At 46.3% G+C, this 17601-nt stretch overlaps 1 protein-coding gene across 1 annotated transcript in view; it reads right to left on the reverse strand.

The window, feature by feature from the left end:
• Positions 1-17601, reverse strand: part of CCDC191 (coiled-coil domain containing 191) — a 299595-nt gene that overhangs the window by 126980 nt on the left and 155014 nt on the right. Inside the window, exon 8 of the mRNA XM_069635893.1 lies at positions 1489-1679. Coding sequence (XP_069491994.1) covers positions 1489-1679 — 191 coding nt within the window. The remainder of the gene's footprint in view (positions 1-1488; positions 1680-17601) is intronic.

Genomic DNA, 17601 nt, shown 5'->3' on the forward strand with positions numbered 1-17601 from the left:
TCGCATTGTGCAATCGATTTCCAACAGCCTCCCTCGCCCACTGCACCTTTGCGGCAGAGGTGATGTTTCTCTCAAAATGTTTGGTTTTGGGGCCTTTGGTGGCACTAGCCATCTAAATGGTCAGAACGTTATGACAGGTAAAAGAGAGATAGAAAGCAGACTCTGGTTGGCATGGCAACAGGCAAGGCTTGTGGCATGAAACAGTTTAGATTGGGTTTCTGTAACAGGCGTCGCCGCCACAAGGCTCCCGCTTCCTCCTCCTCTATTGCCGAGATGCATAACTCTTCCTCTCTGCAACCTTCCCCCCACCAGCCCTGCCCAATGCAATGCTTCTTGTGCTGGGCTGAAACTGGCCAAATGCATGTATGTGCCATGTGGTTTGCAGAGAAAGTGTGACAAATGAAATGAGCAGAGAGTCCAGTCTGCATTAGATGCCTGAATCAAAATCACAGACCTAGTTCAAAAATCAAATGTTGTGGTCATTAGATTCCTATAATGCTCTTTGATTTCATACAGATAACCGAGCCCAGACACCACCTGAAGTACACCCCTCATCCATCCTTCTAGGAATGCTGCTGTGTGGTCCGGTGCCGGTAGAGGCACATGTCTGCTATCTTACCTCACCCCACACCGCACCGCACCACACCAACATCCCACACGCCCCCACTACTCCACCAGCCCCCACTACCTCACTGCATTCCATACAACACTCCAATCCCACCCCATCCCAAATACCTCCATCTAGCCACCTTATCATTCCATCACACTCCCACATCACCATTCCACCACACTCCACAGGTCTACCCCACCACACCATTCCAAATCACCACCTCACAAAAACACACCAAGTCACTACCACCAAACCCATCATTCCACTCACATCACACCACACCACACCACCATCCCACACGCCCCCACCACTCCACAGGTCTACCTCACCCCACCACACTCCACCATTCCAAATCACCACTCTACAAAGACACCAAGTCACTACCACTCCACCCACCCCCAGACCCCACCATTCCACCTCACCTTCACAATGCCACTCAATATCCCACACCACGACTCCATAACTCCACACCCACCACATTCCCCACTCCACATATGGGTGGAAGTACAAATAGGCAGACTTTACCTGAAGGACCACCAGGGGCTTTCCCTGGGAATACTACCAGCGGTATTTCACCCAACCCTGCATTTGGCGGATTATAAATCGGGTGGTATTTGGCAAATACCACCTGATTTACTTTAACTCCACAACCTCGGATGATCCCCCTACATACAGTCCACAGTGTTGCAGAACATCACAGTAAAGGGAAAACGAGATGGGCCTGGCGGCTCCTGTCCTGTTAATATTTATGCAGGAGCGCTTAAACAGGATTGGCCAAAGCACTAGAGTCCATGGTAGACATTTCTGAGAGAGGGAACTCAATAGGCATGCGGTTAAAGTTACCAGACTGCGGCTTCTTGCCCGCCTCCAGCCATTACCTGTTCTCTTCCCGCAGGCCGGTTTCCATTTCCTTCGTTTCTCGCTCCAGCTTCCGGGCCCAGGAGTAGTCCCTCCAGGCTCGGAATACCCGCAGCTGGCCCTTCCAGTCTGCCAGAGCCCTGGCTTTGCCCATCTTGATCCTGCGCTCCAGAACCAGCTTGTGCCAAATGGAGAAATGCTGCTTCAGACACTGCAGGGAAAAGGGTTCAAAGGGGGTGGGCATCAGCGCCTGGTATCTGCAGCACTTTGGATCAGTCACAGCTTCCTGGAGTATGTACATGCATAGCAGCAGTGATGCAGAAAGTATCAGTCACATGCCCTGTGTGCTGCAGAATCATCAATCACAGGACAGAAGCTTGGAAAAGGACATTGGTCTAAGCCTTAGATCTACATCATGAGTTCTTTCATTTTCTCCTCTTTTCTTCTGCCTACGCTCCCCCTCTCCCCTGCTGATCTGTTCTCTCTTGGCACCGTGCACACCGTGCACCTGGCCACACTCTGGGCCCGGGTACCTGCTCACCCTGCCACCCTCCCGCACTGCCTCCGGCCCACCCCTTGCACTGGGGTCTGTATCTGTACCCATACAGCCCCCCCTTTTTCTTCCTGCACTTATCAGACCTACCCTGTCAGCTGCCTTAAACCTAGCACTTGCAAATTGCTGGCTGCATTACCACTGTTTGTTGCCTTTATTATTTATTTATTGTTATTTATCTATTTCTCCTCTGCTTCCCACTTTCCACTTCTCCCTCCTGCCATGCACTTTTCCCCTCCCCCTCTCCCATGCACTTGCATGTTCTCAATGTCACTGGGCCTAGTAAGATCGCCGTTTTATTCTCCTCTGTTCTCCTCCCTTGCCTTGTCGCGCTCTGAAACACTTGTGTACGAGCGCAATAGAAATAAAATATCAATATCAATGCCTGCTCCCTGAGCACCCCAGCACCAATTGCAAACTGTTTGGCTATTTACCCATTTTTTTGTTAAAAGTAGGCTCTACAATGCAACATTTGAACCCATTATTTAAAAAAAATTCACAGGGGAAAAACCCCCACGAACACCCCTTTATTGATTCGGGCTCCCTCACTATGCTCGGTCGCTATGGCATTTTTGGGGGAAATAGTTATGTCCCTCCACTTAAAAAAAATCACCAGCCGCCACTGGCCCTCAGACTGCATTGGGAACGGGATGGGGGGAACCCAAGGACTATGGTGGGAGCACAATGGGCGGGAACCATGGGATAGTGGTGGGAGCACAGTGGGGAGAGCCCAGGGTGTGTGATGGGGTAGGGAGAGACCAGCGACTGGGTAGGAGTGGGATGAGGGAGCCCAGGGAGCACTGTGATGGGAGCAGGTGACGGCGCGCAATATATACTGTCCATTTGCCATTTCTGGGGGGTCCCGACCTGCCCAGATTTTGCTCAGGGGGGCCCCAGCCAAAAAAGTTTGAAGACCACTGGTCTAAGGGAATGGTTGCGCCTGTTTGTATAAAATTAATTCCCAATTATGATGTTGGGTTGTTTAGAATGCGCTACATACCCAGAGGTTTCTAAGTACGCACCCGGGGATCGAACCTGTGTTGCTACGCGTCGTCTTGATTCCGGGGCGAGCGTGTAGCCCCTGAGCTATCCTCCCGAGACTCAAATCAATACATGTGTTTCACTGGTAGTTGCAGGGAGATTAGCGTGACACACTCGACTCCTTAGTGTGTCAAATCACACATTAAGAAAAAATACTCCATTTAGCCATACATACAGATGGGTTTTCCTTTCTACGTGAAAAAAATACTTCTCAGTTACAACAGTGATTGGAGTAAATTAGCTCATTTATAGCATTGTTTAAAGCACAACAGCCTACACACGTTTCACATCGTGGGGTGCCCTCTGTGGTCCAACAATGGTGATCTATTTCTTCTTTTATGTCTGTTTATCACTCACAAAAGGTATAAATAAAATCATATGTAAAATAATCAATAGAGTGGGCACAGAGAAGTGCTTTTTCTTAACATTTGGCAAAAATGGTCCGATAACTGCAAGAATACTCTAAGAACATAGCACGTTTGTGAAGTGATGGGCTCGAACGAGGCGCTAGTCACCTGCCTAGACTATGGCTTTCCAACACTAATTTTGGGGGCGAATACTTGTTTGAGTAGCTGGCGCACCCACACAAATACTGGCTATTCATGGCAGCAGTGGCGGCTATACAGTTGTTAAGAACATGGAAGTCACTTTGGGTCTAGGATTGCTCTTGGCCTCTCTAGTGGAGAGAGTCGTCATGAGAAGACCAGGGATGGAAGTCACTGTGGCCACCCATGTAAGAGGAGTGGGTCCAGGATTGCTCTTGGCCTCTCTAGTGGAGAGAGTCGTCGTGAGAAGACCAGGGATGGAAGTCACTGTGGCCACCCACGTAAGAGGAGTGGGTCCAGGATTGCTCTTGGCCTCTCTAGTGGAGAGAGTCGTCGTGAGAAGACCAGGGATGGAAGTCACTGTGGCCACCCACGTAAGAGGAGTGGGTCCAGGATTGCTCTTGGCCTCTCTAGTGGAGAGAGTCGTCGTGAGAAGACCAGGGATGGAAGTCACTGTGGCCACCCACGTAAGAGGAGTGGGTCCAGGATTGCTCTTGGCCTCTCTAGGAGAGAGTCGTCGTGGCCCCCCACGTAATAGGAGTGGGTCCAGGATTGCTCTTGGCCTCTCTAGTGGAGAGGGTCGTCGTGAGAAAACCAGGGATGGAAGTCACACGGCCACCCACGTAAGAGGAGTGGGTCGAGGATTGCTCTTGGCCTCTAGTGGAGAAAGACGTCATAAGAAGACCAGGGATGGAAGTCACTGTGGCCACCCACATAAGAGGAGTGGGTCCAGGATTGCTCTTGGCCTCTCTAGTGGAGAGAGTCGTCGTGAGAAGACCAGGGATGGAAGTCACTGTAGCCACCCACGTAAGAGGAGTGGGTCCAGGATTGCTCTTGGCCTCTCTAGTGGAGAGAGTCGTCATGAGAAGACCAGGGATGGAAGTCACTGTTGCCACCCACGTAAGAGGAGTGGGTCCAGGATTGCTCTTGGCCTCTCGAGTGGAGAGAGTCGTCGTGAGAAGACCAGGGATGGAAGTCACTGTGGCCACCCACGTAAGATGAGTGGGTCCAGGATTGCTCTTAGCCTCTCTGGCCACCCATGTAAGAGGAGTGGGTCCAGGAATGCTCTCGGCCTCTCTAGTGGAGAGAGTCGTCATGAGAAGACCAGGGATGGAAGTCACGCGGCCACTCACGAAAGAGGAGTGGGTCCAGGATTGCTCTTAGCCTCTCTAGTGGATTGAGTCTTCGTGAGAAGACCAGTGATGGAAGTCACTGTGGCCACCCATGTAAGAGGAGTGGGTCCAGGAATGCTCTCGGCCTCTCGAGTGGAGAGAGTTGTCGTGAGAAGACCAGGGATGGAAGTCACTGTGGCCACCCACGTAAGAGGAGTGTGTCCAGGAATGCTCTCGGCCTCTAGTGGAGAGAGTCGTCGTGAGAGGACCAGGGATGGAAGTCACCGTGGCCACCCACGTAAGAGGAGTGGGTCCAGGATTGCTCTTGGCCTCTCGAGTGGAGAGAGTTGTTGTGAGAAGACCAGGGATGGAAGTCACGCGGCCACCCACGTAAGAGAAGTGGGTCCAGGATTGCTCTTGGCCTCTTGAGTGGAAAGAGTCGTTGTGAGAAGACCAGGGATGGAAGTCACGCGGCCACCCACGTAAGAGGAGTGGGTCCAGGATTGCTCTTGGCCTCTCGAGTGGAGAGAGTCGTTGTGAGCAGACTATTCGAGGGGGAACAGTGATGGATCTCGAGTAGACTTCCATAATACAGGGCTGAAACAGCAGTGGAAATATGGATCAGATTGGTAAGCTCTGACTGAGATACCTGGACTCTCTCTGCAGAAGAACGTAGGCATTCATTTGGGAGATGTTGCGTATGTTGAGGAGGTTGAGGTAAGCAGACTATTGCTTTTGAGTACCAAGTTCACCAGTCCTTCTCTGATTTGATGAGGATGTTCATGTTGAAATATTTTAAATGCAAATAGAATCTCAACACACAAAAAGGGTATAGCAAATTTGTAAAGTGAGGAACAGGAAGGGACAATTCCAGTCTGGTAGGGTGAAGCATCTCCACGTTAGCGGGGCACCATTGTTACCACCCTGGGTGGTGGTTATACATGTTATTGGTAGACTCAAACTCCCAGAATGCATTTGTTTCCTAGAAATTACACAATCATCTGGTCAGCACATCAACTGAATTCACTTAATGTGTAGAATTGTGTGGTGTAAATGTGTGCACTGTACCCTCTATTACAATGTAATTCAAACATTTTCATAATGTTGGGGTGGTTAGGAAAGGTCCCAGTGATGACGAGGGGTTCATATTGCGCACACCATATTTGTAACTTGGGATGATATGATATGCCATTTATAACGTGCCTGTACACAAGTGTTTCTAGGCTCGAATGCGGCAGTTAGCGCAATGTTGCAATTTCATATGTATGCAGTGTATGGGATATGTTACTCAAGTGTTACTTTGTGTTTAAGTTGATACATATTAGACCTGCAAGCGCATATGAAGATAAAATGCCAAAACCGTCAAATGAAATGTAAAAACATGATTCAGATATGGAGTGCTATGAAGTGCCTAGAAACTGGCCCATAAGGTGTTTTTCATAATGCGCACGCAAGGAAGGGGACTGGTCATAGAGAACCCACTGTGAAGAAAATATGACAGTTATTAAACATGCATGCACACACATATACATAAACATGGAAAGAGGATGGGTAAATTAGTAACTACGACCTTAAGCAGATGGTCAGCTCAGCTAATAAAGCTGCAACATTTTCTGGCCTGGCAGTGTCGCATAAAGCAGATGTAAACTCTTTTAAAGGCCTTAAAGAGGGTTTTGGCTATTTGTGTTGGCCAGCAATAAAACAAGGGGTGAAGTACGGCTCAATGCCAGGAGTGACCAATATGAGTTTCGATTGTTATTCACAGGGTGCCGTCCGTGTTGAAATGGTAGTCATTAGATTAGATTTTCCAATGACGTCAAAGCAGGGGTGGATTAGATGGCAATGAACAGTCCAAAGGGAACATGTTTATTTTGCTCTCACTCCTATGTTGTTTGACGTATTCGTGCAAACCATATGCAAATTACATTTAAGATTAAGGGATCTCAGACCAGCTAGGACTTGTAATTAATGATGTTTGTAGGTGAATGTTTAATTGTGTGATGATGTCATGACCTACCACAGACAAATCCTAAAAGGATGTGAGCTCTATACATGAGCTGAAGATGGTAGTTAAGATAACGACTACCAATGAGAATGGAGGAATTGGAGAAAGATGGCATTTCTTTGTATAGGTCTTTACCAATCATGTATGGGGTGGATGGTAATAAAACATATGGTAATGTTTTAACTGTTGCGAAATGTGTATAATGTGTCAACTTATGTGGTTAAGCGAGACATGGGTCATCCCCGGACGACTGCACAATAAACTTGCTTTAAATACAAATGTGCACTCGCTTCTTAATTGGTGGGCCTGCTTGGTTCAGGTGATCAGGGGCCCATCCATATATCTGGCAACGGACAAAGGGTCCCCAGGCTTTCCGAGACGTTGGAGGTCTCCGATCTGCACAACTCGGTTGCGACATCTCACTGTGGGGACCAGTCTTCCGTGCACAGTGAAAAAGAGAGGTTTGCGGGCACCACATTGGTTAAAAGCCTGTCTGTACCCCGTAGGTGTGGGACCAGGGTGCTGCTTTGCAGGACGAATTGACAGAGCACCCCATTGGAGCGCTTCCGGTTCATGTGAGTGTACTTTTGGGGGGTAAAACAAGGGGGGAAATGGGGGAAAAAATAGTGATTTTCTTTGATTTAAGGGATTTGGTAAGGGTAGAATTGGAATGTGTGCATGGAGTTAGCTGAGGATATGGGGATTGAAGGAGTGAATGCTTTGAAGCAGTTTGTGAACTGTTTTACGTTGTAAATCCTTTGTATATATTTCTACTTAGTTTGTTATTTTAGAGGTTTGAGGTGGTATCCTACCCAGCACGTCCATTGTGAGGTTTGTCCTGATACCCTTCAGTTGGCTTGTCTAGTTGGCTGGAGCCCTCACCTAGAGGTGAGGTGACGTCTTATGGCAATTCCACCCGTAGGTACCTCCTTGGAGTATACCCTTGGCATTCTTCATTCTGTATTGATTGTGCGTGCGGAGCACTCGCCTCGCTTTTCATGGTTAGTCGAAGAAGTGAGGGGGAAACTTCCTGTAGTCAAGAAACGACGGTATTGTAGTAGAGAAGATCGTACTACTGATGAAGAGAGCGAGAGCAGCGGTGTTGTAGTGAAAAGCACTGCGCTCCTTCTATGCTATAGTGAAGGAGATACCTCGAAAATATTGGCCGGCGTGTGTCTTTCGATAAGATGCTTTCTTATGTGTAAAGTGAATAGCTAAGTGAGGATAGTGCAGCGAAAGTGAGTGAGGTGAGTGAGTGAGGTGAGTGATTGTGGTGAAGATTAAGAAACCAGGAAGGGGAAATAGGGAGGTTCTTTGGGTGGAGATATTTTGTGCCGCAGGTTCAGCTCCAGGTGTTTGTGTGAAATTATTTTGGATACCTAGGGTTGGAGTATGGGGCTCTGTTGAATCATTTGTGTCAGGTGCTTCCTGGTTATAAGGAGAAGATTCTAAAATTCCATCGGGAATGGCTGTGAGAAACTAAGGGTAAAATGCTAATTTCTTGGCCTATCGAGGTGACCTATAAAAAGTGGATTTTGGAAAATCTTAGAGCTATGCAGGATGTACGAAAAAGGCAGGAAGGGCCATAATATTAACATCTCCGAAGAGGGGCTGAAATAGGAGTGTGCAGAAATTCCTTCTGCCCCGCCCCATATAGGTGGTATCCTTTATCGCCTGCAGAAGGGTATACAGACCCCGAGTTTCGAACCTCCATTTTGCTCAGTGGGCACTCCAGTGGTTGCGAGACGGACACAAGAAATGCCTCCGTCGGCTACGATTCCTAGGAAATGGGACAGCGAGGAAAGTGGAAGGGTAATTCCTTCAATAGTTAGGGCTATAGAAAGGATGAAAACGGAAGGTGGAAAGGGAAAACCTCCCCCTCCCCCAACCCCCGGACTACTAGATTAGCAGAAAGATTGAGGGTGGAGGAACAAGAAAGAGTGAGGCCGGCAGTCAGAGAGTAGATGAAGGGTTGAGAATGAGGGGGAAAGGGGAGACTATGCCTTTTTCAAATCAGATAGAGGATAAATTGCAAAGGGTTGTAGAGACAGAGGAGCAGGACAAAATGGAAAAGTGCAGAGACTACCAGAGGGACAGATAAAGCTGTTACGGTGGCAGAGAAATGAAGAACGGGAAGAAGTAAATAGACAGGCAAAGGATGTGGAGGAAGGAAGGCGGAGGCCTGGACAAGTTCTTGTTAGGTTGGATAAATTGATTATTAAGGGGGTCAATGTGGACATGGAGAACAGGAATGTTGTCATGGGTACAGGATTCGAGAAGGGAGGACTGAAGCCGGCACCCTATGATAGTGCCGAGTATGCTTCCATGCCTGTAGCAGTGTCGGGGGAAGGAATAACAGGTGTAGGAGACTAAGAGAAGTGGAAATTGGATATCGAGCAGGGAGAGCAGGGTGTAGCCTCCCTACCTCCCACTCCAGGAGCAGCAACAGAGAATACACCATGGAGTCTTAGGCAGTGCCAGGGTACTTGCATGGCTGTACTACGTAGTAGGGAAGAGATGGGGAAGCCCCTCTAAAAGCTGGTGCAACTCACTTTCCGTTGCTCAAGAAGGGTCTTAAAAAGGCGAATGATGTCCCGTGGTCACACCTGGACTGGAATAATTTGATGCAGACATTCCCTTCGCTCACTGTAGGGGCAGGGAAATGGAGTTATGCGTTAGAGAAACAAACCACTGGTGCGATGTTGCCCACAGGGGGCATGAAAAGCTTATTCACGGCTCCAATGGGGGAGCGGTCAGACGAGCTTTGGAAGAGAGCAGGGTATCCTATCCGGGAGTTCAGTTGGATTCAAATGCTTCCGATGGAGCAGTTTGTAATAATTGCAGGGTGCAGATATGGGGAGCCCTGTGGATTATGTAACCCGATAAGCCGGATATAGAATCTATTTTAACAAAAACTATGAAGTTGGATGATCCTGCTGCACACAGAGTTAATTCAGGAGATGTGGAGGACAGAGACTGGAAAAGAATGGGACAAAAATGTGGTGATTTTCTACCACATGCTAAAGAAGGGACTCCCCAAGGAAGTCCAGCACGATCTAGATAAAGTGGTAGGGATGGAGCCCAAGAGTTGGATAGCAATTTGGGCCCATATTGTGCATTTTTGTAAAAGGAGGCAAGAAAAGGAAAAGAAGAATATAGATCAGGCAGAGAAGGCAGAGGCCAACGTTCAGAAAAAATTGGCAAAGATTTGTTTGGAAGGACTAGTGATTACTAGCTTCATGGAGAGACAGCAGTGGGGATTGGGACAACAGGGACATGGTGACTCAGGTATGACACAGGGTTGGACGAACAGGTATGCCCCTGGTCCAAGGCAAATGAGAGGGTTTCCTAGGGGTAGGGGACGATTTCCACAGACAAGTGGGTCATTTGGTGGGTTCAGAGGAATGGGTCCCTGTCACTGTTTGCTTAGTTTGTGAATAAATACTCTGAGCCAATAAGTAGATGTATGGATTTCAAGGAGAATCCACTTCTTTTATTAATACCTCTTTTTTTTTTCTTTTTAGGCTTAACGCAAAGGATACATCTTTTCTCTTCTCTTTTCCAGCAGTAAAGGATGCGTGTAACTGAAGAGTCCCTCGGATCCTATGCAAGACCTTCTGCAGCTTAAGGTAAGTGATCTCTGGTGTCTTGTGTTTTCCTTTGAACTCTGTTACCTCCCTTCTTCTTCGAGTTATAGAAAGTTCATCTACTCCTATACATTCTTCTTTCTTTGCAATTTCTTTTCACGTATCTTAGTTACTGTCTCTTTAAGAATTCCCTTCTGCCCCTTTTGGTACCTTCAAACTTCAGTATTGTTCCATATGCAAAAGTCACTTGCAACTGTTCCTTTAAGAATAGTCTCTTTCATATCCTTATACCTAAATAGCGTACGTTTCTCTCATAGTCTTAACATTTACTAATCCTCCTTTCTGACTTACAGACCCAGCCCATGGAGGCCCGTATGTGGATACAGTCTGTCGTAGAACAATTATACGCTCACTTAACAACGTTTATTTCTTTGTTTTTTAAACCGCTTGCGGCAGTCTTTATCTTATTGTTACATGAACAAGAGCTGTACCTCTGCGGACTAGATGCTTTGTTTTGGGGCGTGTCACACAGACGATTGGTTCAAATGTAACCGCCCCTCTCTTCTGCTAGTGGGTTTTCTACTTCCTTATGGGGCGTTACTCACTTTCTGTCTTGCTTGCGTAGATAAGCTGACTCGACAGCTGCGATCCGCTGCCTCCTTCGACGTTGTGGGTGAGCCACACCCCACTAACTCAACTTTGTCTTCTCCGACATTGCGGTTAAGCCACAGTCCCGCCGCCTCAACTTTGTCTTCTCCGGCATTGCGGGCAAGTCCCCACTCCGTTGAAACAACGCTCGCTTCGGCCTGATCTCCAGTCGAGCGTTGTGCAACAATAATTAACGCTAGCCAACTCGCGAACAGTTCTTTAACTTATAACAGTTTTCAGTGCGCAACAGCGCAATAATTTCTAACCAAACTTCTCCTAAACTCATCCGTCTTCAGCTAATAAGCCCACTCGTAACGGACGTCGTTTTTCTCCCCTTCCAAGACGTTTGTCTCCTAGGTAATCAAAAAACAGAGAGTCACCTTTAGAGGAAAGGCCATACATCAACACTTCCCTATGTTTACTTCCTGAATTTGGGATCAAGATCTTGCAGACTATAACATTCAGGCACGTAACAGATAGTGAAGAGATAGTCTCCACATTGTCACACTGTCACACCCCCTCTACTAAGCCCTTACGCTTGGGAAGGGTTTCAGCCCTGGATAAGAAATCAGCTTGTATCATTAGTTTCCCAGGTTTATGAACAGTTTTAAAAGAGAAGGGCTGGAGGGAAAGGAACCATCTGAGTACCCTCTGGTTTGAATCTTTATTACGGGCAAGCCAGACTAAGGGAGCGTGGTCTGTTATTAAAGTAAATTCTCTTCCCAATAGGTAATACCGAAGGGCATCAATGGCCCACTTGACTGCCAAGCACTCTTTTTCTATTGTGGGGTAACTCAACTCATGTGGTAAGAGTTTCCGACTAATGAACAGTATTGGCCTTTCTTCCTCTCCTTGATTTTGGAACAATACTGCCCCAATGCCTGTACCTGACGCATCCGTCTGAAGGAAGAACGGGGCCTCAAAATCTGGACAGTGTAAAACAGGCTTAGTGGTTAGGGCCTCTTTTAGTTCATTGAAAGCTTGCAGAGTCTCCTTGGTTTGCCAATTCTTTTTCGTGAGAGAGGTTTTCTTTAACAAATTTGTTAGAGGAGCGGCTAATGTGGAAAAATGTGGGATAAACCTCCTATAATAACCCACAAATCCCAAGAAGGCTCTAACTTGCTTTGGAGTTCCCGGGAATTTTAACTGCTTAATAGCGCTTATCTTCTCCTCTTGGGGCTTGATTATACCTTGACCCACATAATATCCTAGGTATTTAGTGTGATATGTAGCCACATGGGTTTTCTTGGGATTTATGTGTAGACCAGCTTGTTTTAGGGTTTTAAACATACTTTCTAAATGTCGTAGATGATCTGACCAGGTGTTACTATAAATTATAATGTCATCTAGATAAGCTCCGACATATTGTTCATGACCTCTGGTGAGGTAGTTCATTAATCGTTGAAACGTTGCTGGTGCTCCATGTAACCCGAAGGGTAACACCGTGAATTGGTACAACCCCGTAGGAGTGGCAAATGCTGTCTTTTCCTTATCTGAAGGTGATAATGGGATCTGCCAATAACCTTTGGTTAAGTCAATGGTAGTCAGGAACTTGGCTTTTCCTAGATTGTTTAATAAATCTTCGATCCTTGGCATGGGATAAGCGTCGAATTTAGATATTTCATTTAGTTTTCTAAAGTCCATGCAGAATCTTACACTGCCATCTGGTTTCGGAACTAGTACTACAGGAGAGCTCCATTCACTATGGGATGGCTCAATGATTCCTAACTCTAACATTTCCTGTACCTCTTGGTTGAAGGCCTTTATTTTTGTTTCCGGAATTCGATATGGTCTGAGTCTTATTATGGTCTCCGGTTTGGTAACGATCCGGTGGTGAGTTAACATAGTTTTTCCGGGTAGTGAGGAGAATATCTCCGAAAAGCCTTGTAATAAATGGGATAATTCCTTTTTCTGGGTATTTGTTAGCTCCGGATTAATATTCAGGCCTTCTAGACCTATTGTTTCTTTAAATTTTGGGAAATGTTCTTCTGGGGCCACATCTAGCGTTATCATGGCGACGGTTTGGGTGGGAGGTATCCATCTTTTAAGTAAGTTCACATGATACGTCTGACAGGGTATCCTCCTCCCTGGTTGTCTCACTTTATACGTCAAAGGGCCTAGGACCTCTTGTATTTCATACGGCCCTTTCCAAGCCGCTAACATCTTGTTCTCTGACGTAGGCAATAGCACCAATACGTGTTCCCCCACGTTGAAGGTTCTCAATTGTGATTTCTGATTATAATGTCTTTCCTGATTTAATTGAGCTTGAAGTAGATTGTCTCTAGCTACAGCCTGTAATTTCTCAATCCTTTCCTTTAGCTGAGACGCATATTCTGTTAGGGTTATCTCCTGTTCCGATTGCTCCTCCCAATTCTCTTTTAGAATGTCCAGCAGAGTCCGGACCGGTCTTCCGAATAACAGCTCAAACGGTGAAAATCCTGTTGAGGATTGAGGAGTGTTCCTTAAAGTCATCAGTATCCATGGTAAGATTCTATCCCAATCTTTATTCCCAGGAACAGTTGTCTTCTTTAACATTTGTTTGATGGTTTGGTTATAGCGTTCAACTAAACCATCTGTTTGTGGGTGGTAAACCGCTGTTTTTAGGTGTTCAATTTTTAGCGTCGCACAGACTTGTTCAAGGACATTAGACATGAAATTGGAACCACGATCGGTGATGATCTCTCGGGGAATTCCAACTCGTCCTATAAAGGGAATAAGCACATCACATATCTGTTGTGTATTCGTGGCTTTTAATGGAAATGCCTCCGGATATCTGGTTGCATAGTCTACTACTACCAGAATATACTTATGGCCCCTCTTTGTTGGTTCTAAAGGCCCCATAATATCGACTCCTATCCGGCTAAAGGGATCTACAACGAGAGGCATCGGTTGTAGTGGTGCTTTTTTTATATTGGCCCTATTCTTCTTTTGGCACTCCTCACAGGATTGACAAAATTTAACCACTTGATTGTACACTCCTGGCCAATAAAATCTGTCCAGAATCTTCTTAGTAGTCTTTTCCGTTCCTAGATGACCTTCTCCAACTTGTATGTGGGCGACTTCTAAGACAGTCTTGTAGAATTTTTTGGATATCACCAGTTGCTTTAGATCCTCGCCGTTCCGAGATTTGGTTACTCTGTACAACAACCCATTTTCTTTCATAAAGTGTGGATCTTGCCCTGATGGGTCCTCTAATGCCCTCTCTCTGGCATATTGCAACAATGGATCTAAGCTCTGGGCTGACCTAAAGCTATCTCCATCCTCATCTAGCCTCCAGTCAACTGCGATCGGGCAACTATTTTTTTCCTTCCACTCCTGTTTTAACGCCCTTTTTATCTTCCTACTTTTCTGGGTCTTAACCATTGGCGTAAGTATTTCTTCTTTATGGAAAGGGGCCGTTTCCAACCAGTTCTTCTCTATTTCGTGGACTAATTTAGAAAATGTTGGTATATCCGTTCCAATTAATAAAGGTTTGGGTAAAACAGGTAACACCGCAGCTCTCACATTCATAGTTTCCCCGGCCATCTTTATCTGAACCTTCTTTGAAGGATAGGCCTTTATGTCCCCGTGGACACATCGAATAGGTATCTCCCCAGATGAACAATAATTTTCACCTACCAGATCTGTCGTTACGGCGGTCTGTAGACTTCCTGAATCGACCAAGGCTGTGGTGTGTTTCCCTTCCACCTCCGCATCACAAGTATACAGATATTGTGACTGCCTTCCCGGTGTTTGTTCATAGGTGTCAGCCTCCTTAATGGACTCAAGAACACCCACATCCATTGGTTCCGTCTTTGGTTTCTTTGGACAGAACCTGGCAAGGTGGCCCCACTCCCCACAATCGAAACACTGTGGTCCTCGGACAGCTGTTGGTGACTGACGATAGTTGCTAGGACCTTCACTGTTGGGTCTGGAGCGTATAATTTCCCCTTCGGGTTTCCTCAGCATCGAATGTGGCCACTTTGGTTGTGTCATAACTTTATTCGCAAACGTATGAGGTCTAGTATTTGTTGTATAGGACCAAGCTTTACCCTGTCCAGCCTTCTGATAAGCGGAGGCTACCTCCACAGCTTCAGACAGTGTTAGACGATGGTGTTGTCTAACCCACCTTTGTACTGGACCAGGTAGGGCTTCAATGAACTGTTCCAAAATCACTTTTTCAGTTATTTCTGTCGGGGAAGACATTGTAGGTTGTAACCACTTTTCGGCTAATTCTTTTACTCTGTAAAACATTTGTCTCGGCGTTTCTTCTCCAAGTAATTTAACATCTCGGAATTTTATTCGATATGTTTCCTCATCATGACCCATTCGTTCCAACACCACTTTCTTCATGTCTCCATAACCGGTATCACCCGCGGGATTCGCTGCTTGGTAGGCACACTGCATTTCGCCGGTCATTAATGGTGCGATGTAATGGCACCATCTCTCGGCGGGCCACTGTGCATTACGAGCTACTCTTTCAAAATTTACAAAAAAATGAGCCGGGTCTTCACCAGTCGAGTATTTTTGTAACACTGAGGTGGGAACTTGAGTGTTGTTTCTGGCATTCGTGACTTCCAAAAGTTGGGCCTGTTGCATTTGTAACGCTTGTTGGAATGCGAGTCTGTCAGCTTGAGCTTGTTGGGTTTGCATTTGTAGGGCCTGTTGTAATAGTTTTTGACCCTCAGTTAGGGTTTTAATAAGGTCCTCCATGGCGCTCTCTCTATCCCACTTCTGACACCAAATGTCACTGTTTGCTTAGTTTGTGAATAAATACTCTGAGCCAATAAGTAGATGTATGGATTTCAAGGAGAATCCACTTCTTTTATTAATACCTCTTTTTTTTTCTTTTTAGGCTTAACGCAAAGGATACGTCTTTTCTCTTCTCTTTTCCAGCAGTAAAGGATGCGTGTAATTGAAGAGTCCCTCGGATCTTATGCAAGACCTTCTGCAGCTTAAGGTAAGTGATCTCTGGTGTCTTGTGTTTTCCTTTGAACTCTGTTACCTCCCTTCTTCTTCGAGTTATAGAAAGTTCATCTACTCCTATACATTCTTCTTTCTTTGCAATTTCTTTTCACGTATCTTAGTTACTGTCTCTTTAAGAATTCCCTTCTGCCCCTTTTGGTACCTTCAAACTTCAGTATTGTTCCATATGCAAAAGTCACTTGCAACTGTTCCTTTAAGAATAGTCTCTTTCATATCCTTATACCTAAATAGCGTACGTTTCTCTCATAGTCTTCACATTTACTAATCCTCCTTTCTGACTTACAGACCCAGCCCATGGAGGCCCGTATGTGGATACAGTCTGTCGTAGAACAATTATACGCTCACTTAACAACGTTTATTCCTTGGCTGTTAAAACCGCTTGCGGCAGTCTTTATCTTATTGTTACATGAACAAGAGCTGTACCTCTGCGGACTAGATGCTTTGTTTTGGGGCGTGTCACACAGACGATTGGTTCAAATGTAACCGCCCCTCTCTTCTGCTAGTGGGTTTTCTACTTCCTTATGGGGCGTTACTCACTTTGTCTTGCTTGCGTAGATAAGCTGACTCGACAGCTGCGATCCGCTGCCTCCTTCGACGTTGTGGGTGAGCCACACCCCACTAACTCAACTTTGTCTTCTCCGACATTGCGGTTAAGCCACAGTCCCGCCGCCTCAACTTTGTCTTCTCCGGCATTGCGGGCAAGTCCCCACTCCGTTGAAAAAACGCTCGCTTCGGCCTGATCTCCAGTCGAGCGTTGTGCAACAATAATTAACGCTAGCCAACTCGCGAACAGTTCTTTAACTTATAACAGTTTTCAGTGCGCAACGGCGCAATAATTTCTAACCAAACTTCTCCTAAACTCATCCGTCTTCAGCTAATAAGCCCACTCGTAACGGACGTCGTTTTTCTCCCCTTCCAAGACGTTTGTCTCCTAGGTAACCAAAAAACAGAGAGTCACCTTTAGAGGAAAGGCCATACATCAACACTTCCCTATGTTTACTTCCTGAATTTGGGATCAAGATCTTGCAGACTATAACATTCAGGCACGTAACAGATAGTGAAGAGATAGTCTCCACATTGTCACACTGTCACAGTCCCCAGCTTAATGGGCCAATGGGAAATAACTATGGAGGGTTTTATGGGATTCAGTGTTGGTCATGCGGAAGTTTGGGACACATGTCACGAGATTGTCGAGACAGGTCACATTATTTTAAAGCGAGAGCTCAGCAGATGCAATCCCCAACCCTGCCATATCCCGAAGGCTCTGTACATTCGCAGCAGGTATACATTTAACAGAACCCAGCAACTGGGGCTGCACATACCTATAAGATCCCACCAACTATGCCAGCGCATGCACCGGTACACACATAGGAGAAAAATCCCTTACCCCAAGGAATGGTTACTCATTGCACTGAGCAAGTGTTTTTGGATGCAGTCCTTTTTCGCTCCCTGGTCCTAATATGTACCAACGGTAGGACAGCCCACAGGGATCTCTGATGTGACCGGTACTGTCTGTTACTAGTGATCCGGAAGAGGAACCCCGAATAGGTGTGCAGGTAGGTGATTGAATGTTCTCATTCATGGTCGATATGGGGGCCAAAAAAAACGTGCATTAAGGAAGGTGAGTTCCCCTTTTCAGGCAAAATGATGGACACATAGGGATTCTCTAGGGCAATC

This window comes from Ambystoma mexicanum, chromosome 7p (genome assembly GCF_040938575.1).
Source record: "Ambystoma mexicanum isolate Mex_15411 chromosome 7p, UKY_AmexF1_1, whole genome shotgun sequence".
NCBI lineage: Eukaryota > Metazoa > Chordata > Amphibia > Caudata > Ambystomatidae > Ambystoma > Ambystoma mexicanum.